Source organism: Lampris incognitus, chromosome 11, assembly GCF_029633865.1.
Source record: "Lampris incognitus isolate fLamInc1 chromosome 11, fLamInc1.hap2, whole genome shotgun sequence".
Lineage (NCBI taxonomy): Eukaryota > Metazoa > Chordata > Actinopteri > Lampriformes > Lampridae > Lampris > Lampris incognitus.
Window position 1 is genome coordinate 56164254 of NC_079221.1, and position 23228 is coordinate 56187481.

Genomic DNA, 23228 nt, shown 5'->3' on the forward strand with positions numbered 1-23228 from the left:
TCCTGTCTGTACGGTCTGTGCTGTCATCACTTCCTGTCTGTACGGTCTGTGCTGTCATCACTACCTGTCTGTACGGTCTGTGCTGTCATCACGTCCTGTCTGTACGGTCTGTGCTGCCATCACGTCCTGTCGGTACGGTCTGTGCTGTCATCACTTCCTGTCTGTACGGTCTGTGCTGTCATCACTACCTGTCTGTACGGTCTGTGCTGTCATCACTTCCTGTCGGTACAGTCTCTGCTGTCATCACGTCCCGTCTCTACGGTCTGTGCTGCCATCACTTCCTGTCGGTAGGGTCTGTGCTGCCATCACTTCCTGTCTGTACGGTCTGTGCTGTCATCACTACCTGTCTGTACGGTCTGTGCTGTCATCACGTCCTGTCGGTACGGTCTGTGCTGTCATCACGTCCCGTCTGTACGGTCTGTGCTGCCATCACTTCCTGTCTGTACGGTCTGTGCTGTCATCACTTCCTGTCGGTACGGTCTGTGCTGTCATCACGTCCTGTCGGTACGGTCTGTGCTGTCATCACTTCCCGCCTGTACGGTCTGTGCTGTCATCACTTCCTGTCTGTACGGTCTGTGCTGTCTGTACGGTCTGTGCTGTCATCACTTCCTGTCTGTACGGTCTGTGCTGTCATCACTTCCTGTCTGTACGGTCTGTGCTGCCATCACTTCCTGTCTGTACGGTCTGTGCTGTCATCACTTCCTGTCTGTACGGTCTGTGCTGTCTGTACGGTCTGTGCTGTCATCACTTCCTGTCTGTACGGTCTGTGCTGTCATCACTTCCTGTCTGTACGGTCTGTGCTGCCATCACGTCCTGTCGGTACGGTCTGTGCTGTCATCACGTCCTGTCTGTACGGTCTGTGCTGCCATCACTTCCTGTCTGTACGGTCTGTGCTGTCATCACGTCCTGTCGGTACGGTCTGTGCTGTCATCACGTCCTGTCTGTACGGTCTGTGCTGCCATCACTTCCTGTCTGTACGGTCTGTGCTGCCATCACTTCCTGTCTGTACGGTCTGTGCTGCCATCACTTCCTGTCTGTACGGTCTGTGCTGTCTGTACGGTCTGTGCTGTCATCACTTCCTGTCTGTACGGTCTGTGCTGTCATCACGTCCTGTCTGTACGGTCTGTGCTGCCATCACGTCCTGTTGGTACGGTCTGTGCTGTCATCACTTCCTGTCTGTACGGTCTGTGCTGTCATCACTACCTGTCTGTACGGTCTGTGCTGTCATCACTTCCTGTCGGTACAGTCTGTGCTGTCATCACGTCCCGTCTGTACGGTCTGTGCTGCCATCACTTCCTGTCGGTAGGGTCTGTGCTGCCATCACTTCCTGTCTGTACGGTCTGTGCTGTCATCACTACCTGTCTGTACGGTCTGTGCTGTCATCACGTCCTGTCGGTACGGTCTGTGCTGTCATCACGTCCCGTCTGTACGGTCTGTGCTGCCATCACTTCCTGTCTGTACGGTCTGTGCTGTCATCACTTCCTGTCGGTACGGTCTGTGCTGTCATCCCGTCCTGTCGGTACGGTCTGTGCTGTCATCACTTCCCGTCTGTACGGTCTGTGCTGTCATCACTTCCTGTCTGTACGGTCTGTGCTGTCTGTACGGTCTGTGCTGTCATCACTTCCTGTCTGTACGGTCTGTGCTGTCATCACTTCCTGTCTGTACGGTCTGTGCTGCCATCACTTCCTGTCTGTACGGTCTGTGCTGTCATCACTTCCTGTCTGTACGGTCTGTGCTGTCTGTACGGTCTGTGCTGTCATCACTTCCTGTCTGTACGGTCTGTGCTGTCATCACTTCCTGTCTGTACGGTCTGTGCTGTCATCACTTCCTGTCTGTACGGTCTGTGCTGCCATCACGTCCTGTCGGTACGGTCTGTGCTGTCATCACGTCCTGTCGGTACGGTCTGTGCTGTCATCACGTCCTGTCTGTACGGTCTGTGCTGCCATCACTTCCTGTCTGTACGGTCTGTGCTGCCATCACTTCCTGTCTGTACGGTCTGTGCTGCCATCACTTCCTGTCTGTACGGTCTGTGCTGTCATCACTTCCTGTCTGTACGGTCTGTGCTGTCATCACGTCCTGTCTGTACGGTCTGTGCTGTCATCACGTCCTGTCGGTACGGTCTGTGCTGTCATCACGTCCTGTCTGTACGGTCTGTGCTGTCATCACTTCCTGTCTGTACGGTCTGTGCTGTCATCACTTCCCGTCTGTACGGTCTGTGCTGTCATCACGTCCTGTCTGTACGGTCTGTGCTGTCATCACTTCCTGTCTGTATGGTCTGTGCTGTCATCACGTCCTGTCTGTACGGTCTGTGCTGCCATCACTTCCTGTCTGTACGGTCTGTGCTGTCATCACGTCCTGTCTGTACGGTCTGTGCTGTCATCACTTCCTGTCTGTACGGTCTGTGCTGTCATCACGTCCTGTCTGTACGGTCTGTGCTGTCTGTACGGTCTGTGCTGTCATCACTTCCCGTCTGTACGGTCTGTGCTGTCATCACTTCCCGTCTGTACGGTCTGTGCTGTCATCACGTCCCGTCTGTACGGTCTGTGCTGCCATCACGTCCTGTCTGTACGGTCTGTGCTGTCATCACTTCCCGTCTGTACGGTCTGTGCTGTCATCACTTCCTGTCTGTACGGTCTGTGCTGCCATCACTTCCCGTCTGTACGGTCTGTGCTGTCATCACGTCCTGTCTGTACGGTCTGTGCTGTCATCACTTCCTGTCTGTACGGTCTGTGCTGCCATCACTTCCCGTCTGTACGGTCTGTGCTGTCATCACGTCCTGTCTGTACGGTCTGTGCTGTCATCACGTCCTGTCTGTACGGTCTGTGCTGTCATCACTTCCTGTCTGTACGGTCTGTGCTGTCATCACTTCCCGTCTGTACGGTCTGTGCTGTCATCACTTCCTGTCTGTACGGTCTGTGCTGCCATCACTTCCCGTCTGTACGGTCTGTGCTGTCATCACGTCCTGTCGGTACGGTCTGTGCTGTCATCACGTCCTGTCGGTACGGTCTGTGCTGTCATCACTTCCTGTCTGTACGGTCTGTGCTGTCATCACTTCCTGTCTGTACGGTCTGTGCTGTCATCACTTCCCGTCTGTACGGTCTGTGCTGTCTGTACGGTCTGTGCTGTCATCACTTCCTGTCTGTACGGTCTGTGCTGCCATCACTTCCTGTCTGTACGGTCTGTGCTGTCATCACGTCCTGTCGGTACGGTCTGTGCTGTCATCACTTCCCGTCTGTACGGTCTGTGCTGTCTGTACGGTCTGTGCTGTCATCACTTCCTGTCTGTACGGTCTGTGCTGCCATCACTTCCCGTCTGTACGGTCTGTGCTGTCATCACTTCCTGTCTGTACGGTCTGTGCTGCCATCACGTCCTGTCTGTATGGTCTGTGCTGTCATCACTTCCTGTCTGTACGGTCTGTGCTGTCATCACTTCCTGTCTGTACGGTCTGTGCTGTCATCACTTCCTGTCTGTACGGTCTGTGCTGTCATCACGTCCCGTCTGTACTGCTGTGCTGCCATCACTTCCTGTCTGTACGGTCTGTGCTCACATCACTTCCTGTCTGTACGGTCTGTGCTGTCATCACTTCCTGTCTGTACTGTCATCACTTCCCGTCTGTACGGTCTGTGCTGCCATCACGTCCCGTCTGTACGGTCTGTGCTGTCATCACTTCCTGTCGGTACGGTCTGTGCTGTCATCACTTCCTGTCTGTACGGTCTGTGCTGTCATCACTACCTGTCTGTACGGTCTGTGCTGTCATCACTTCCTGTCGGTACAGTCTGTGCTGTCATCACGTCCCGTCTGTACGGTCTGTGCTGCCATCACTTCCTGTCGGTAGGGTCTGTGCTGCCATCACTTCCTGTCTGTACGGTCTGTGCTGTCATCACTACCTGTCTGTACGGTCTGTGCTGTCATCACGTCCTGTCGGTACGGTCTGTGCTGTCATCACTACCTGTCTGTACGGTCTGTGCTGTCATCACTACCTGTCTGTACGGTCTGTGCTGTCATCACGTCCTGTCTGTACGGTCTGTGCTGTCATCACTACCTGTCTGTACGGTCTGTGCTGTCATCACGTCCTGTCTGTACGGTCTGTGCTGTCATCACGTCCCGTCTGTACGGTCTGTGCTGCCATCACTTCCTGTCTGTACGGTCTGTGCTGTCATCACTTCCTGTCGGTACGGTCTGTGCTGTCATCCCGTCCTGTCGGTACGGTCTGTGCTGTCATCACTTCCCGTCTGTACGGTCTGTGCTGTCATCACTTCCTGTCTGTACGGTCTGTGCTGTCTGTACGGTCTGTGCTGTCATCACTTCCTGTCTGTACGGTCTGTGCTGTCATCACTTCCTGTCTGTACGGTCTGTGCTGCCATCACTTCCTGTCTGTACGGTCTGTGCTGTCATCACTTCCTGTCTGTACGGTCTGTGCTGTCTGTACGGTCTGTGCTGTCATCACTTCCTGTCTGTACGGTCTGTGCTGTCATCACTTCCTGTCTGTACGGTCTGTGCTGCCATCACGTCCTGTCGGTACGGTCTGTGCTGTCATCACGTCCTGTCGGTACGGTCTGTGCTGTCATCACGTCCTGTCTGTACGGTCTGTGCTGCCATCACTTCCTGTCTGTACGGTCTGTGCTGTCATCACTTCCCGTCTGTACGGTCTGTGCTGCCATCACGTCCTGTCTGTATGGTCTGTGCTGTCATCACTTCCTGTCTGTACGGTCTGTCTGTACGGTCTGTGCTGTCATCACTTCCTGTCTGTACGGTCTGTGCTGCCATCACTTCCTGTCTGTACGGTCTGTGCTGTCATCACTTCCTGTCTGTACGGTCTGTGCTGTCTGTACGGTCTGTGCTGTCATCACTTCCTGTCTGTACGGTCTGTGCTGTCATCACTTCCTGTTTGTACGGTCTGTGCTGCCATCACGTCCTGTCGGTACGGTCTGTGCTGTCATCACGTCCTGTCGGTACGGTCTGTGCTGTCATCACGTCCTGTCGGTACGGTCTGTGCTGCCATCACGTCCTGTCGGTACGGTCTGTGCTGCCATCACGTCCTGTCGGTACGGTCTGTGCTGCCATCACGTCCTGTCGGTACGGTCTGTGCTGTCATCACTACCTGTCTGTACGGTCTGTGCTGTCATCACGTCCTGTCTGTACGGTCTGTGCTGCCATCACTTCCTGTCTGTACGGTCTGTGCTGCCATCACTTCCTGTCTGTACGGTCTGTGCTGTCTGTACGGTCTGTGCTGTCATCACTTCCTGTCTGTACGGTCTGTGCTGTCATCACTTCCTGTCTGTACGGTCTGTGCTGTCATCACTTCCTGTCTGTACGGTCTGTGCTGTCATCACGTCCCGTCTGTACGGTCTGTGCTGCCATCACTTCCTGTCTGTACGGTCTGTGCTGTCATCACTTCCTGTCTGTACGGTCTGTGCTGTCATCACTTCCTGTCTGTACTGTCATCACTTCCCGTCTGTACGGTCTGTGCTGCCATCACGTCCCGTCTGTACGGCCTGTGCTGTCATCACTTCCTGTCTGTACGGTCTGTGCTGCCATCACTTCCTGTCTGTACGGTCTGTGCTGCCATCACTTCTACAGAGGATTTCTGAACGGTTGAAGATGAAAACTGTGAAAGGTTCTCACTGTCTGCTGATACAACACACAAGCACACACCTGCTTCCTCCACCAGGTTTTGTTGCCACATACTCACAGTTTGTTCATTCATCTTTAGTTAAGTTAATTAAGTGTGAAGTTCAAACTTCACATTGTTGGAATTCTTTTCCCACCGTCAGCGGAGCCACCAAGCCTGAAGGCAGCTGACGTCAGCATTCCAGTGACGTCATCGCGCGTGATTCGGCAGTCAGCCTCCCTCGCATCCCCATCGTCACTGTGACGAATCTGCCGCTGGAGAAAAGATCTCGAGTCTGCTGAAAAGTGTGAAGTGAAACGCCAAGTACTGCTACCAGAAGTAACGCATTACAAATTACATTTCCCAGACTCAGCAAAAACTACAAGACACTGTCATAATTAAAACTGTTTCAAATACCACTTATTAAAATACTGTCCATCTCTGCATATAATCAATAGCAACAGACTATTGCAGTAAACATAAAAAGGCAACCCAGGATGGTACAAACTATTTGAGGGATCCACTTTTATTTTGTTATTGCCAACCACAGGTTTAATACTGCACAACTGTTTCATTCATCTTTTTAGCAAATTTTCACTAAAACCATTTTCATGTGGAGCCTGATCTCCTCACACAGAGGACTTCTAAGATCATCTGATTTTATTTCTGTTTTCAAAATGTTCATTTGGAAACAGCAAACCCCCACCCACCCTTGAGTCCAGTACCTCAGCACCATCAGCTCAAACCAGTGTTCCCTACACTGCCATTTTTCTCACCCAGTTTATCATGTCTACTTTATTAATATCAAGTTAAATATATTAACATCAGCTAAATATATCAATATCCAGTTAAATATATTAATAATATCAGTTAAATATATCAATAATATCCAGTTAAATGTATCAATAATATCCAGTTAAATGTATCAATAATATCCAGTTTAATTATATCCAGTTAAATATATCAATAATATCCAGTTAAATGTATCAATAACATCCAGTTTAATTATATCCAGTTAAATAACATATTAATAATATCAAGTTAAATAACATATTAATAATATCCAGTTAAACAACATATTAATAATATCCAGTTAAATAACTGGAACAAGTTAACTTTTCGATTTGTGAGCCAAGTGAAACCAAACTGACGTCATGAAGTCAACCTACACCACCTTCTTCACCCACATGGAGATAAGACCAGGTTTCTTACATGTTAGATGTGAACAATGTCAACAGAATGACTGAAAGCCCCCAAACCAGATGAGGGGCCAGGGGGTCTTCTGGCAGCGTGAAGCCTTTTGTATTTATCTGCGTCACAGTTGATTAAATATTAAAATCAGAGAAAACAGATTACTGACATCACGACATGAAGCAATATAAATAAAACCTCCTCTTCATACAAAGTAAAGTGGTGTATGCACAGCAGGGGTTTGGTTCTGCACGTATGAAACCACACTGAATTAAATGCTTTGAACTGACTTTCAAATAAAACTGAACTTCTATTACTGAGGTTGATTTTTAATTTAAATAACACGAAGACAGGCAACCTCATGAAAAGAAAGAGAAAAAGGAGCCTCCGCCCGCCATCTGGAGCATCTTCACCATCGCCTTCATCATCCGTCTCGTTGATGTTGAAGTGAATCGGAGGACTTTGTGGCCTCGGACACAAACCCTCAGCTTCACACGCCGGCAGCACCACTGGGTTTAAACACGTGTTTAAAGCTGCGTTCGGGGATGTTCTGATCCGAACAGCGACTCAAACAACTCCCGTGATGTAAAACAGCCTGTGGTACCGCAGCTTCACAGGCCGAGAAGACCTCCACTTCTCCATCCACTGCCTTCCCCACCTGAGCTGTCACCGCCGGTCCCACCCATCCGTAACAAACTCCAGATCCGAGTAATCCGTTCCTCTAGCCGGGTTTTGTTTGTCAGGAAGTGGTGAGAGGAAGTTCTGATGCATGCTCCATAATCCAGATGGACGTTCGATTCTGATTTCAAAGCCCATCGGTATCTGATGTGAGGCGAGGACGTGTGGCCTTCATCACTGGAGGTACGGTTTGTGTGATGCAGGAGGAAGGTTCTCTTTGCATACAGAAGATCCGGCCAGCGTTGGAATATGGTGAGGATGGGAGACGACATGTCGTCGGTCCAGTTCCTGGCACGGCTTGAGCAAACGGAGGAAGAGCGGGTCCTCGGTAGACCACCGAACAACCTCGGGTGGTGACCGTGGTGAGATGAGAAGTTTTTGTCTGGATTTTTATGTTCACGAGCTACACCGGGTCACGGTGTACAGACATAGCAGTTCACATCAGGTTTCCTGCCGTGATGGCCGCCATGTGACTCTCGTCAACGAGCTGAATGGGAACTCGGTCTCTGGTTCAGAAAAACCGAAGACCGCCGTGCTGATTCTCAGTGCACTCTGCAGTACAAGCAGTTCTGTCACCTTACAGGGAGTCATGTGATTCACGGTGGGTATCAAACATATCACTCAGTGCAGCCTCACTCTTCTACCACACATTTACACCATGTGGACGTGTCCCGTCTGTCTCCTAGTCACACACACCAACAGGTTTACACCACTTGGACGTGTCCCGTCTCTGTCTCCTAGTCACACACAGCAACAGGTTTCCACGCTGCAGCCGTGACTGTCTTACTGGAAGACGTCCGTGTCCGTCAGAGACATGTTCTGCTGCGCCAGGCTGACCGAAGGGTGGGAGGAGGATGTCACGGTGTGCTGATTTATGTGGTCAGTCATGTGACCAAGCAGCAGCAGGGAGGAGGAGGAAGAAGAGGATGGGGCGATGAAGGGCAGGGCCATGGTGTTGGTGGCGAGGAAGGCGTTCGTCTGTGTCTGCGAGGCCGGCGCTGAAACCAAAAAGAGACCGTTTTACAATGACAGAGGGGGGGGGGAGCACACTACCGCCCTCAACTGGCTGAATTTATACCTCAGAAAAATGCAGGCTTCTACCAACAGATAATAGACTGACAACAACAACCATCCATCCATCCATTAGCCAAACCGCTTATCCTGCTCTCAGGGTCGCGGGCTTGCTGGAGCCTATCCCGGCAGTCATTGGGCGGCAGGCGGGGGGACACCCTGGACAGACCGCCAGGCCATCACAGGGCCCACACACACACACACACACCTAGGGACAATCTAGTACGGCCAGTCCACCTGACCTACAGGTCTTTGGACTGTGGGAGGAAACCCACGCAGACACGGGGAGAACATGCAAACTCCACACAGAGGACGACCCGGGACGACCCCCAAGGTTGGACTACCCCGGGGCTCGAACCCAGGACCTTCTCACTGTGAGGTGACTGCAATAACCACTGCGTCATGTGCCGCCGTAATAATAACAATAATAATAATGGGAATAACAACTATAGAGGTTCCAGCACTAGGTGCTTCGAACCATAAGAATGGATTTTGTCATTAAAGGTTGAATAATTACTAGATTACTAGATTCACTTTTGAACAGAATTGTTTTAAACTGTAAGACGTGATACGAGTTACAGTATTTACAGTATTGTGAAACCAGACACCTGATTTGTCAGCAAAAGAAGAGAGAGTTGTGACGCCGTGTTTTCCACTCAAACTACTCTGTTATCCAACTCTTATATCACGGGTTACGGCTCATATTACACGTAGAAATGGTTTTAAGATTGTCCCAATTTGTTTTACTCACCAATCATAAACACGCCAAGACCAACAATAAACACGCCACCACACAAAGGAGTAGCGCAGAGCAGTGGCGGCTGGCCAGTAGAGGGCGCTGGGGCACCGCCCTTCAAACATCAAGAGATGAAAATCTCGTCTCGACTGTCAATCAGAACCCTGATAAAATCTATAGGCCACATGGTCCTTCTTAATAACTCTGTGACTGTGTGGACACTAAAGCAGCTGTCAGGTGTGCTGGGCCAAGGTAAACTGCACCCCCCCCCCCAAACATTTTTAGCACCAGCCGCCACTGGTTCAGAGCACAACTGAGAACGGAAAAGGAAAAGCGTAGATGTGTGAAAGTCAGAGAGGACGCAGACGGAGAACATCTCCAGTTTTACCACAGGAAGTCCTGAGCTGCTGCTGTAGCTGCTGAGCTGTGATGTCATAGACCTGCTGCTGGGTGAAGTCTGCAGCGCCCCCCTGAGCCTGGGAGGACAAACATTACATCAAACCTACCATCAGATTGTGTGCTAAAGTAGAAGGTAGTGGTCACAACACAGAGCCGGAGTTTCAGCAGTAGTGATAGTACTACCAGTAGTAGTAGTAACAGTAGAAACAGCAGTAGTGATAGTACTACCAGTAGTAGTAGCAGTAGCAGTAGAAACAGCAGTAGTGATAGTACTACCAGTAGTAGTAGTAGCAGTAGAAACAGCAGTAGTGATAGTACTACCAGTAGTAGTAGTAGTAGCAGTAGAAACAGCAGTAGTGATAGTAGTAGCAGTAGTAGAAGTAGCAGTAGAAACAGCAGTAGTGATAGTAGTACCAGTAGTAGTAGTAGTAGCAGTAGAAACAGCAGTAGTGATAGTAGTAGCAGTAGTAGTAGTAGCAGTAGAAACAGCAGTAGTGATAGTAGTACCAGTAGTAGTAGTAGCAGTATAAACAGCAGTAGTGATAGTAGTAGCAGTAGTAGAAGTAGCAGTAGAAACAGCAGTAGTGATAGTACTACCAGTAGTAGTAGTAGCAGTAGAAACAGCAGTAGTGATAGTAGTAGCAGTAGTAGTAGTAGCAGTAGAAACAGCAGTAGTGATAGTACTACCAGTAGTAGTAGTAGCAGTAGAAACAGCAGTAGTGATAGTAGTAGCAGTAGTAGTAGTAGCAGTAGAAACAGCAGTAGTGATAGTAGTAGCAGTAGTAGTAGCAGTAGAAACAGCAGTAGTGATAGTAGTACCAGTAGTAGCAGTAGTAGCAGTAGAAACAGCAGTAGTGATAGTAGTAGTAGTAGCAGTAGAAACAGCAGTAGTGATAGTAGTACCAGTAGTAGCAGTAGTAGCAGTAGAAACAGCAGTAGTGATAGTAGTACCAGTAGTAGTAGTAGTAGTAGTAGTAGCAGTAGTAGAAGCACCGGAAGCTAACCTGAGTTTGGCTGAGACAGGCTTGGAGTTTTCTCTTCGCTCTCCATCGGGCCACTCTCAGTCTGGTCTTCTCCCGACGCTCACGCACCTGAATCACAAAACAAAGAATCACCACCAGAACAAGAACCACACAACACCACAAACTAGACCAGCACCGTGACCTCCGACACAGCATCTGCTCTGGAGGAGAACAGCTGCTGGGTTTGATTCCAGTCATTTCTAACTGGAAGCCTCAGCTCAAACCCTGCTAACAGAGAGACAGCAGTCTGTGCTGGCTGGGATGTCCTCCTCTCCTCTCCTCTCCTCTCCTCTCCTCTCCTCTCCTCTCCTCTCCTCATCTCATCTCTCCTCATCTCTCCTCTCCTCCATCTCATCTCTCCTCTCCTCTCCTCATCTCCTCTCATCTCCCCTCATCTCATCTCTCCTCTCCTCATCTCTCCTCTCATCTCTCCTCTCCTCATCTCTCCTCATCTCCCCTCATCTCATCTCTCCTCTCCTCATCTCTCTTCTCCTCTCCTCATCTCTCATCTCATCTCTCCTCTCCTCCATCTCATCTCTCCTCTCCTCCATCTCATCTCTCTCCTCTCCTCTCCTCTCCTCATCTCATCTCAACTCTCTTCTCTCCTCTCTCTTGGGTTAGGGCAGTGATTCTCAAACTTTTTATGTCAGCCCCCCCCCCCCATTGTAAATCGATACTCTTTCAGTAAATGCAACATCATTAATCTTGGAAAAGAGAATCTTGGCAGTTAATGATTTTGACTAAATCTGTTATAAACATAAAAACATGACCTGCTTCAGCTCTATGAACTTGTGAACTTGACGAAAGGCTTTTTGAGAAGTAACACAGAAGTCAGTTTGCTCTGCACGTGCATGTTGTGCTGTCAGTTGTCATGGCAGCGGTGAGCCTGTTTTTCACTGAGGTGGTCCTCCAGCCGTGACGGAGCCCCTCTTAAGTCCCTCCCCATCTTCAGCTGTACAAATATGACATCTCAAGAATACAAAAGGTCATATTTTACGTTGGCGTTATGTGATCATGTTATTGAAATACGTAAGCTTTGACTTACAGGCTTAAGTATCTTTGAGTGTGGTCTAAAGCGTGGCGCCAGGGCATTTAGGGTGTGTCCAGATCCACTTCTGCTAGTGAAACGGTGCATAACCCGGGTGCGGTGTAAGCTGCAAAAGGGTTGTACGTAGTCTCTTAATCAGTCACAGGTGTGTTTGGGGTGTAACAGGAAATACACCAGTCAGCGTGTCCTCTCCCCTTCCCTTCAGGAGCCAGGTGCATTTGCATCTTGGCTCACCGCTGCTTAAATGGTGGATTCAGCAAGCTGCAGAAAGGAACAGTTTTCTACGGAGGACACGGATCTGCCCCGTGTGTCTGCTGAGGGAAGGGATCTGCCCCGTGGGCCTGCTGAGGAAAGGGATCTGCCCCGTGTGTCTGCTGAGGGAAGGGATCTGCCCCGTGTGTCTGCTGAGGAAAGGGATCTGCCCCGTGTGTCTGCTGAGGAAAGGGATCTGCCCCGTGGGCCTGCTGAGGAAAGGGATCTGCCCCGTGTGTCTGCTGAGGGAAGGGATCTGCCCCGTGTGTCTGCTGAGGGAAGGGATCTGCCCCGTGTGTCTGCTGAGGAAAGGGATCTGCCCTGTGTGTCTGCTGAGGGAAGGGATCTGCCCCGTGTGTCTGCTGAGGAAAGGGATCTGCCCTGTGGGCCTGCTGAGGGAAGGGATCTGCCCTGTGGGCCTGCTGAGGGAAGGGATCTGCCCCGTGTGTCTGCTGAGGAAAGGGATCTGCCCTGTGGGCCTGCTGAGGGAAGGGATCTGCCCCGTGTGTCTGCTGAGGAAAGGGATCTGCCCCGTGGGCCTGCTGAGGAAAGGGATCTGCCCCGTGTGTCTGCTGAGGGAAGGGATCTGCCCCGTGGGGCTGCTGAGGAAAGGGATCTGCCCCGTGTGTCTGCTGAGGGAAGGGATCTGCCCCGTGTGTCTGCTCAGGGAAGGGATCTGCCCCGTGTGTCTGCTGAGGAAAGGGATCTGCCCCGTGTCTGCTGAGGGAAGGGATCTGCCCCGTGTGTCTGCTGAGGAAAGGGATCTGCCCCGTGTGTCTGCTGAGGGAAGGGATCTGCCCTGTGGGTCTGCTGAGGGAAGGGATCTGCCCCGTGTGTCTGCTGAGGGAAGGGATCTGCCCCTTGTGTCTGCTGAGGGAAGGGATCTGCCCCTTGTGTCTGCTGAGGGAAGGGATCTGCCCCGTGGGCCTGCTGAGGGAAGGGATCTGCCCCGTGGGCCTGCTGAGGGAAGGGATCTGCCCCGTGTGTCTACTGAGGGAAGGGATCTGCCCCGTGTGTCTGCTGAGGAAAGGGATCTGCCCTGTGGGCCTGCTGAGGGAAGGGATCTGCCCCGTGTGTCTGCTCAGGGAAGGGATCTGCCCCGTGTGTCTGCTGAGGAAAGGGATCTGCCCCGTGTCTGCTGAGGGAAGGGATCTGCCCCGTGTGTCTGCTGAGGAAAGGGATCTGCCCCGTGTGTCTGCTGAGGGAAGGGATCTGCCCTGTGGGTCTGCTGAGGGAAGGGATCTGCCCCGTGTGTCTGCTGAGGGAAGGGATCTGCCCCTTGTGTCTGCTGAGGGAAGGGATCTGCCCCTTGTGTCTGCTGAGGGAAGGGATCTGCCCCGTGGGCCTGCTGAGGGAAGGGATCTGCCCCGTGGGCCTGCTGAGGGAAGGGATCTGCCCCGTGTGTCTACTGAGGGAAGGGATCTGCCCCGTGTGTCTGCTGAGGAAAGGGATCTGCCCCGTGTGTCTGCTGAGGGAAGGGATCTACCCTGTGTGTCTGCTGAGGGAAGGGATCTGCCCTGTGTGTCTGCTGAGGGAAGGGATCTGCCCCGTGTGCCTGCTGAGGGAAGGGATCTGCCCCGTGTGTCTGCTGAGGAAAGGGATCTGCCCTGTGTGTCTGCTGAGGGAAGGGATCTGCCCCGTGGGCCTGCTGAGGGAAGGGATCTGCCCCGTGTGTCTACTGAGGGAAGGGATCTGCCCCATGTGTCTGCTGAGGGAAGGGATCTGCCCCGTGTGTCTGCTGAGGGAAGGGATCTGCCCCGTGTGTCTGCTCAGGGAAGGGATCTGCCCCGTGTGTCTGCTGAGGGAAGGGATCTGCCCCTTGTGTCTGCTGAGGGAAGGGATCTGCCCCGTGGGCCTGCTGAGGGAAGGGATCTGCCCCGTGTGTCTGCTGAGGGAAGGGATCTACCCTGTGTGTCTGCTGAGGAAAGGGATCTGCCCCGTGTGTCTGCTGAGGGAAGGGATCTACCCTGTGTGTCTGCTGAGGAAAGGGATCTGCCCCGTGTGTCTGCTGAGGGAAGGGATCTACCCTGTGTGTCTGCTGAGGAAAGGGATCTGCCCCGTGGGCCTGCTGAGGAAAGGGATCTACCCTGTGTGTCTGCTGAGGGAAGGGATCTACCCTGTGTGTCTGCTGAGGGAAGGGATCTGCCCCGTGGGCCTGCTGAGGGACTGAACTAACAGGGCAGTCTGTGAAGCCTCGCTGGCTTCTCTGTTCAGCCCCGTCAGAAACCTCCCCGTCTTCTGACTAAACCTGGCCCAGGACTTGGCCCAGGACTTGGCCCAGGACTTGGCCCAGGACTTGGCCCAGGACTTGGCCCAGGACTTGGCCCAGGACTTGGCCCAGGACTTGGCCCAGGACGTGGCCCAGGACTCCACTATCGCCACCTACTAAATCTCTGTTCCGCTCTATTGTTTTCACGGTTTTCTCTCCAGCTTGTGCCCCCCTTGCGGTACCCAGCCCTTGCGGTACCCGGCCCACAGGGGGCACGCCTCGCATTCTGACCACTACCGGGTGGGGGTTACTGACCAGGTCAGCCAGCAGAGGCTGCGGCAGGCTCTTCTCCATCTCCCGCCGTCTGCTGATGCTGCGTTTTCGTATCTCGTTGCGGCGGAGTTTGTACTCCTCGTACAGACTCAAGTCTTTGGGCCTGGGCCGCGGCGCCTGGCGGGAAATCATGATGGAGGGCAGGGCTGCTCCATGCTGGGACACCACATCTGGGGGGGGGGGGGTGAGCAGAGTTTGGTTGGAGCAAACGTTTATAAAGACGGATGTTTGGTCTTACAGAGCTCTTCTGGGTGGATGGAGACACACACACACACACACAGGGCGGGGCAGCTCTACTCACAGGAAGATGACCCAGCAGCAGTGATGGCGGTGGAGTGACCCAGGGGGAGGTGACCCTGGCCTGCTTGAGGATTTGACCACAATGTCGATGACCTTTGACCCTGCGGAAGGGAATCACATAAGAGGACGGTGTTGGACAGAAACTCTCAGACTCAGAAGAACAGCGGCAGGGTTGTGACGATGAAGGTCGCTCCGGTTTGTCTTCATCACTACTCGTCACTGAACACAGCGATGCCGTGCGTCGTCGCGTGTATCGGGCGGTTCGATCCAACACAACACGACCACATGTGAGGGCGTAGTCATGAAACCAGACCACCACGGTGGGCTGGGATGTGCTCCTGTCACACCGTTCTCATGTAAACTCACAACTTCATCCACTAAAACATCACAAACCCTCTACACACACGAGGCGGACATGTCGACATGTCCATTACGCCCAGATTTTTAAACGGTTTTTCACCCGGATTTTATGTTTCCGTGGATCCAAAAGTTGTTCCTGTTCGTGTGAGGTTACGTAACAGTGTCCTCTTGTGGCAAAATTCGGCACGCCGGATGGCTTTGAAAAATAAAAACCGAAAACGCCGAGCCTTGATACAGGATAAAGAGTGAAAGCGGGGTTTTTTTTGGTATTCTCAGTGGTAAGTAGTATTAAGTAGTATTTTTTTAGTATTAAGCAGTATTTTTCAACCCCTTCCCAGATTTTCCCTCCAAGTCCTGATGACATAGTCCCGCACACCAGGAGACATTACGGGAATGAAAGTCGGTAGCTGGAAACACGGCTGAGGACATGCCCCACGTCCACCGCTCCGCTGTACAAACCTTCTGGCTTACGTGGTGACCTCTGACCTCCTCCCTCACCTCCGAGGCCGGTATGTGACCCTGCTGCATCTGATAGTCCTGCAGCAGGGAGACCATCACCTCCCGCTCCTCTTCTGGCTCCTCCTTGATACAGATCACCTCCACCTCCTCCCCCGGCTCCTCCTGCTTCATCTGCACGACGGCACAGAACATTCCCAGTGTTTTTATCTGCTCTCATGTGAAGTACACCGCATTTTATGAACCAAACGTAGGACTAAAGTTTGAATAAATGATCTACTGAAAGCAGTATAACACTACATTACAGACCAGCAGGTGTAGAATCTAATAAACCACTGCTTAACTTAAGCACCACCTGACTGGGTCAGTACTGGTCATCCATGCAAGCTGTGTGATGGTGTTGTGGTGTCGGTTTGTGGACCTGTGAAGGGGCAGCGTTGGAGGCCAGCGTGGAGCTGTCTGCCTGGGTGGACCTGTCAGGGGACAGGGAGGCCACGGCACACATGGAGACCACGCCCGGGCCAGAGGGGGGTCCGAGGGCCAGATTCGGGTCTACGGTCCAGTCATACTCCCCGGCCACATCCTCTTTACCTTGAGCAGCAGCACCGTGCTCGACGCAGCTGGACAAAACCTCTGCAAGACAAGACAAGCAGGACCTCAGTGAGGTGAGCCGACCGGCACCTTCTGCTCCACTCAGTCAGTCTCGTCAGTCTCGTCAGTCTTGTCAGTCTCATCAGTCTTGTGGAACTGCAGTGAGAAAACCTGATAGAAAAAATGACTGCATGAGGACTCTAACTGAGCACCCACAGCACAGAAAAACAAGTTGTTAGTAAAGAGATCAAAGCAACAAGGTTCATAAAAACATCTTGAAGCATGCTCAATAATCCAGGTATAGAAATCCCAGAGAAGTTGAATCAGTTCATCCTCATCCTTGAACGAGTGGCCACAGTCTACACCATCTACAGGCCGGGACTCCTTGGTCTACACCGTCTACAGGCCAGTGGCCGCTCTTTCAAGGATGAGGATGTGACCATCCTTGACAGGGAGGAACGCTGGTTTGAACAGGGAGTCAAGGAGGCCATCTATGTGAAGAGGGAATGACCATCCCTGAACTGAGGGGGGCCTAAGAGTACATCTGTCACCATCTTACAATGCTGTGATTGCAACTATTCCCCAATCCTCTGTGAATAGTACACATGACCACTGTAACTCTAGTTAATGGTCACAGCATCTGCATATGAAACTGGTGTCAGATTGCCAGTTTGGGTCCTTGTGCCACGGTATCGTTTATGCGGATGGGGATACCTGCAGTCAGCTGGGACTGATGACTTCACTTAGATGAGTGACGCAACATTTTCCCACTAAACTTTGTGTCCAGATGAACTGAAACAACTTTTCTGGGATTTATGAATTCATTCTCCAAACCCACTCACACCAACTAAGGATTATGGGTACTGGGGGGAAGTCAGGGGCAGACACTGGACAGGTCACCAGTGCACACACAAACCTTTCATAACCACGGACAATTTGAAGTGTACAGTTCACCTAATATGTAAGGGTTTGAGCTAAGGGAGGAAATCAGAGACCCCGCAGGAAACCACTGTGACCACGACGTGAACATAGAAAATCCAAACAGAGGGCTGGGACGGAACCCAAAACCGGCACGCCACACTACACCAAACACTGCACGATAAAATAAAGGTAAATGAGGTGATGGAGGTGTGCATGAAGACAGCTAATCTCTGTGCATAGAGACTGTTAAATGGAAGGCTAATGACAGGATATCTTCTTGATGTCAGCATGGACCGTGGTCAGTCATGTGACAGATGTAGTGGTCACATGGACCCGAAGACCAAACCCAGACCGTGATCATGTTTCTCTGTGACATCCCATCTTCATCAGTTCATCCCATCTTCATCAGTAAAGCTGTCTCTGAATAGATTAACTTTCATTTGTTGAATAAATAAAGCTGCATTTAAGCAGATACTCTTGGACGGATGGAGAAACAGATATATAAATATACTGACAGATCCATGGATAAACAAGCAGCTGGATGGATGGATGGAGAAACAGATATATAAATATACTGACAGATCCATGGATAAACAAGTGGCTGGATGGATGGATGGAGAAACAGATATATAAATATACTGACAGATCCATGGATAAACAAGTGGCTGGATGGATGGATGGATGGATGGATGGATGCCTACCTGTGCTGGGCTGCTTACTTTCAGCCGGTCTGCTCAGTTGGACTGTGGTTGGCTGAACACACAGACGGTCAGAATCATCGGACTGAGGCAGAACCAGGTCCGACAGCTCAGAGCTGAGGAGGGGAGAGCCAGCGGGAGCCACGCTGCCATCAGCAGGCTGGAGACTAACTCTGGCCCCAGCCTTACTCCTGCTCTGAGAGGAGCTGTTCCCTGAGAACAGAGGAGAAGGAGAAGAAGTCAAGCTTCTGGGAGGAGGAAAAAAAGGAGTCAATCTAATAAGAGTGTCAGCAAACTCTTTATAGTCAGTTCACTGCAACTGAAAACTGTGAGAGTACCCTGCATAACATCACTGTGGCCACAGCCCTGAAAGGCTGTGGCTGATAAACCTGGGATTGGGACGGGACCTGTTGTGAATCAGGGCAAGGACAAACTCCACACTGTTACCGTGTCCACTACCTTGACTGGTGTCTGAAAGGGTCCTGATCTGAGCCGGAGCCAGGAGCACCGTGCTGGGGGAGACAGCCAGGTTTCCTCTGGGGGTCTGGGAGAAGGAGGCATGCTGGCTCGGGTGGGCCTTGATCTGAGACGAGCTGGAGGCTCTCTGCTGCATCTCCTCCTCCACCCCCTGTCGGTAGTACTTCAGCTTCAGCTCGGTGTACCTCAGCATGGCCCGGATCTTGTCGTTCTCCTTCTCCTTCAGCGCCTTCTCCCGCTGCAGGGCCGTCATGTCCCTCTTCAGGGAGGCCACCTGAGCTTTCAGCTCCTCGAATTTGACTCCGACCACCCGGAGCATCTCGGCCAGCACCGTCTCCACCGCCCCGTTCACCGCCCGCTCCACTACCGCCCCCATCTGGCCGCGGATCAGAGACACCGCGATGCTCACGTCCATGATCGAACAGCTTTAAAGGTGATTAAGTATTTCTAAAAGGGCGACCAGGTGTGGGGATGTCTTTAGATGTGACCCGGAGCAGCCGGCAAGTCTTCAAGTCGGAATAGCGACGATCCTGTGGCGGCACCGCAGGCCTTCAGCAAGCGCGGGCACGGCTGGCCGGTGTGCCGTGTGAGCTGGAGCCCAGCCGGGCGGAACCGCAGCACCTCGGCTCCACACCCGTCATTCTTCTCAGGATCAATAACGTCGCACGTAAGCGGACCGCGTAAAACCCGGCGCCGCGTCTAGACCCCCGTCCAGCTGGACTGGACTCCCTCCGCCGACTTCTTCCCAACGCAAATCCACAACAAACGTCGTTTAAAGGCTCCGTTTTAGCCAAGGCCAGCCGAGGTAGCCGCGACAGGAGCGCTTCCTCCTCTCCTCCGGGAAGCCGGAAGTCTTTCCGGATGGACGCAAGATAACTTCCGGTGCTTCGGGAGAGTGTGACGTCATCGCCGCGTACGTCGAATTAGCGGACTCAGCTGGCGTTTTCACTCGTGTGACCGTTTATGGCGACCATTCATTTCTAAGAGTTTGGAATAAAGGCTCTCTGTTAGAGAGTTTACTTCTGAGAATGTGCAACTTTGCTGAAATAATGAAAAGATTTAATTTGTGAAATATTGTTTTTGTTGTGAGTCGCGCACGTCATAGAATGACGCGCAACAACACAAACTCTCCGAACCCCAAAGCCCTAAACACTCGTGACGCGTGTCAGCTATCGCCCGAACGGCTGCGCCGCCACATTGTATCCATCTTTTGTTCCTTTTCTATTCCTTTTTCTTCCATCTTTATTCTATTTACCGCATACCCCGTGCCATGCATGTCTGTATATGTTGGTGCTGATCGATTGATTTTGTTTATTCTTGTATTTTATTAATAACATTTGTTGAAAAAAAACAACAGAAAATTGTGACCATTGATTTATCAATTATTCAGACTTTACGGTTTTGTGGATTGTTTGATTTGAAGGCTGAACTCTTTTCGCCAGAATGAGACAGCAGCGCCCTCCCGCGGACACTCGGGGACCTTACATGATTATGAACGGAAGATTTAATGTTTTACAGGCGGCGTCTCGAATAAAAATAAATAAAGACAATAAAATAAAAGCACAATAAAATGATGAATTGAAGAATGAAGTTTTCTCTGACTAACTGTTTAAAATATGGCATGGACAAGGATCACCTTGCTCTCCTTCCCAAAATGACCCGATGAAATATTTCCCATCCTGGCGTTCAGCCGAGCCAGTCCCGGAGCAGGACAGGCAGACCGAGCCAGTCCCGGAGCAGGAACGGCAGACCGAGCCAGTCCCGGAGCAGGACAGGCAGCACAGGCAGGACAGGCAGGACAGACAGGACAGGCAGCACAGGCAGCACAGGCAGGACAGGCAGCACAGGCAGCACAGGCAGGACAGGCAGCACAGGCAGGACAGGCAGGACAGGCAGCACAGGCAGGACAGGCAGGACAGGCAGGACAGACAGGACAGGCAGCACAGGCAGGACAGGCAGGACAGGCAGCACAGGCAGGACAGGCAGCACAGGCAGCACAGGCAGGACAGGCAGCACAGGCAGCACAGGCAGGACAGGCAGCACAGGCAGGACAGGCAGCACAGGCAGGACAGGCAGAACAGGCAGGACAGGCAGCACAGGCAGAACAGGCAGGACAGGCAGCACAGGCAGACCGAGCCAGTCCCGGAGCAGGACAGGCAGCACAGGCAGGACAGGCAGGACAGGCAGCACAGGCAGACCGAGCCAGTCCCGGAGCAGGACAGGCAGGACAGGCAGCACAGGCAGAACAGGCAGAACAGGCAGCACAGGCAGACCGAGCCGGTCCCGGAGCAGGACAGGCAGGACAGGCAGGACAGACAGGAGAGGCAGGACAGGCAGGACAGGCAGACCGAGCCAGTCCCGGAGCAGGACAGGCAGCACAGGCAGAACAGACAGGACAGACAGGACAGACAGGACAGGCAGGACAGGCAGGACAGGCTGGACAGGCTGGACAGGCAGGACAGACAGGACAGACAGGACAGACAGGACAGGCAGGACAGGCAGCACAGGCTGGACAGGCAGGACAGGCAGGACAGGCAGGACAGGCAGGACAGGCAGGACAGACAGGACAGGCAGGACAGGCAGGACCACACCTGGAGAGGAACTGAGTTTAAAGTCGTTTAATCGTTTCCTGAAATAAGACGCGGAGGAAAACCTTTGGCGGAAACATGACTGACTCCTGTTCCCATCATCCCTCTCCCCCTCAGGTTATCCTGTCATCCTTTCCTCGCTCTCTCTCTCTCTCTCTCTCTCTCTCTCTCTCACCCTCTCTCTCTCTCTCTCTCTCTCTCACCCTCTCTCTCTCACCCTCTCTCTCTCTCTCTCTCTCACACACACACACACACACACACACTCTCTCTCTCTCACTCACTCTCTCACACACACACTCTCTCTCCCTCTCACACACTCTCTCTCACTCTCTCTCTCACACTCACTCTCTCACACACACACTCTCTCTCTCTCTCACACACTCTCTCTCACTCTCTCTCTCACACTCTCTCTCTCACACTCACTCTCTCACTATCTCTCTCGCTCTCTCTCTCTCACCCTCTCTCTCTCTCTCTCACACACACACACACACTCTCTCTCACTCTCTCACACACACTCTCTCTCTCTCTCTCACACTCTCTCTCACTCACTATCTCTCTCACACACTCTCTCACTCTCTCTCACTCTCTCTCACACTCTCTCTCTCACACACACTCTCTCTCACTCTCTCTCTCTCTGTCTGTCTCACTATTTCACTCTCTCTCGTTCTCTCTCTCGCTCTCACTCTATCTCTCTCTCTCCTCCCCTTTCTCTATGCACCCTTTTCTAGCCCCCTCCTTCCTCCTCCGCGTCCCGTTCCCTTCTCCTGCCGCCTCCTTCCCACGGCATGTCCAGCTTGTGGGTCGGGACGGAGCGAAGAGAGAAAAGGGGGGGGGGGGGACAACCGGTACACAAACTGTACGCGCGTACACACACACACACACACACACACACACACACACACACACACACACACACACACACAGCCAGAGGAAGAAAGTCAGAGAGAGAGAAAGACAGAGCACAGAGTAAGAGAGAGCAGACAGGGAGACAGTCAAGGACAGACAGGCAGGCAGACAGGCAGACAGGCAGACAGACAGACAGACAGACAGACAGACAGGCAGACAGGCAGGCAGGCAGGCAGACAGACAGGCAGGCAGACAGACAGACAGACAGACAGGCAGGCAGACAGACAGGCAGACAGACAGACAGACAGGCAGGCAGGCAGACAGACAGGCAGGCAGGCAGGCAGACAGACAGACAGACAGACAGACAGGCAGGCAGGCAGACAGACAGGCAGACAGACAGGCAGACAGACAGTTAGGCAGACAGGCAGACAGGCAGGCAGACAGGCAGGCAGGCAGGCAGTCAGGCAGACAGACAGACAGTCAAGGACAGACAGGCAGACAGACAGGCAGGCAGGCAGACAGACAGGCAGGCAGGCAGGCAGGCAGACAGGCAGGCAGGCAGACAGGCAGGCAGGCAGGCAGGCAGGCAGGCAGGCAGGCAGGCAGGCAGAGTCCACAGGCTGCGCTGCGGGAGGACACGCCGCTCCTACAGGACCACTCCACACTCCTGCAGCTCGACTCTACTGCGCGTTGTTGTGTCGGTACCGCAGAGTTCCTTCTGCGTCCCACGCCGTCCTGACGGAACCAGTACACTCCGGAGTTTTCGGGTCTGTTTCGGAGGAGTCCATTCTGCGAGACGGAGGAGAAGTCGGAGGAGTCACGATGAAGGTCTCCTTCCTGCTGGTCCTGTGGACCGTCGGAGGTCTCCCCGGCGGAGGGTCCCCTCACCAGGGGAAGCCGGGCCGGCTCGAGCGCTGGGTGAAGACCGGCTTCCAGTACCTGAAGCTGAACCTGTGCCGGCGGGTGTCCTCTCTGTCCGAGCGGGACTGCCGCCGCGTCCCCCACCTGCAGCTGTCCGCCGTGGCCGTGTACGCGTCCGGAGCCCCCGCAGGTACCATGGCAACACACGAGACCGCGGATCATCTCACACTTCCTCTCACCTATCGGCGATTCACTGACCATTTCCGGTGATCGGACTGAAACGTGTCCGTCTAGTTAGGTTAGATTATCCGACCAAACGGCAATTTACACACCTGGGGAACTGAGATAATACACAGATAATACACAGATAACACACAGATATTACACAGATATACACAGATAATACACAGATATACACAGATAATACACAGATATACACAGATAATACACAGATATACACAGATAATACACAGATAATACACAGATATACACAGATAATACACAGATAACACACAGATATTACACAGATATACACAGATAATACACAGATAATACACAGATATACACAGATAATACACAG

General features: G+C 52.4%; 1 protein-coding gene across 2 annotated transcripts; it reads right to left on the bottom strand.

Annotated features, from left to right (window-relative positions):
* Nucleotides 1–6117: 6117 nt before the first annotated feature.
* On the bottom strand, nt 6118–19173 carry si:ch211-67e16.4 (uncharacterized). Of its 2 annotated transcripts, none has more exons than XM_056289726.1 (9): nt 18336–19173; nt 17880–18089; nt 16088–16299; nt 15709–15840; nt 14852–14951; nt 14533–14720; nt 10691–10777; nt 9676–9763; nt 6118–8478 (listed from the first exon to the last, which is right to left on the bottom strand). In XM_056289726.1, exons 1-9 carry the CDS (start codon nt 18766–18768, stop codon nt 8264–8266), a joined length of 1665 nt encoding a protein of 554 aa, XP_056145701.1. In that variant the 5' UTR covers nt 18769–19173; the 3' UTR covers nt 6118–8263. The 2 variants fall into 2 exon arrangements, with proteins under 2 accessions (XP_056145701.1, XP_056145700.1); XM_056289725.1 differs by having other exon boundaries at nt 15670–15840.
* Between the last annotated feature and the right edge of the window lie 4055 nt (nt 19174–23228).

Bases quoted from the DNA above. Each gene is read 5' to 3' on its own strand.
- si:ch211-67e16.4 (XM_056289725.1), bottom strand. From the start codon at position 18,768: ATGGACGTGAGCATCGCGGTGTCTCTGATCCGCGGCCAGATGGGGGCG. The intron at 14,721-14,851 runs GTGAGTAGAGCT...CCCCCCCCCCAG, and splicing joins TGCTGCTGGGTCATCTTCCT to ATGTGGTGTCCCAGCATGGA. The intron at 9,764-10,690 runs GTTAGCTTCCGG...TTGTCCTCCCAG, and splicing joins CCTGTCTCAGCCAAACTCAG to GCTCAGGGGGGCGCTGCAGA.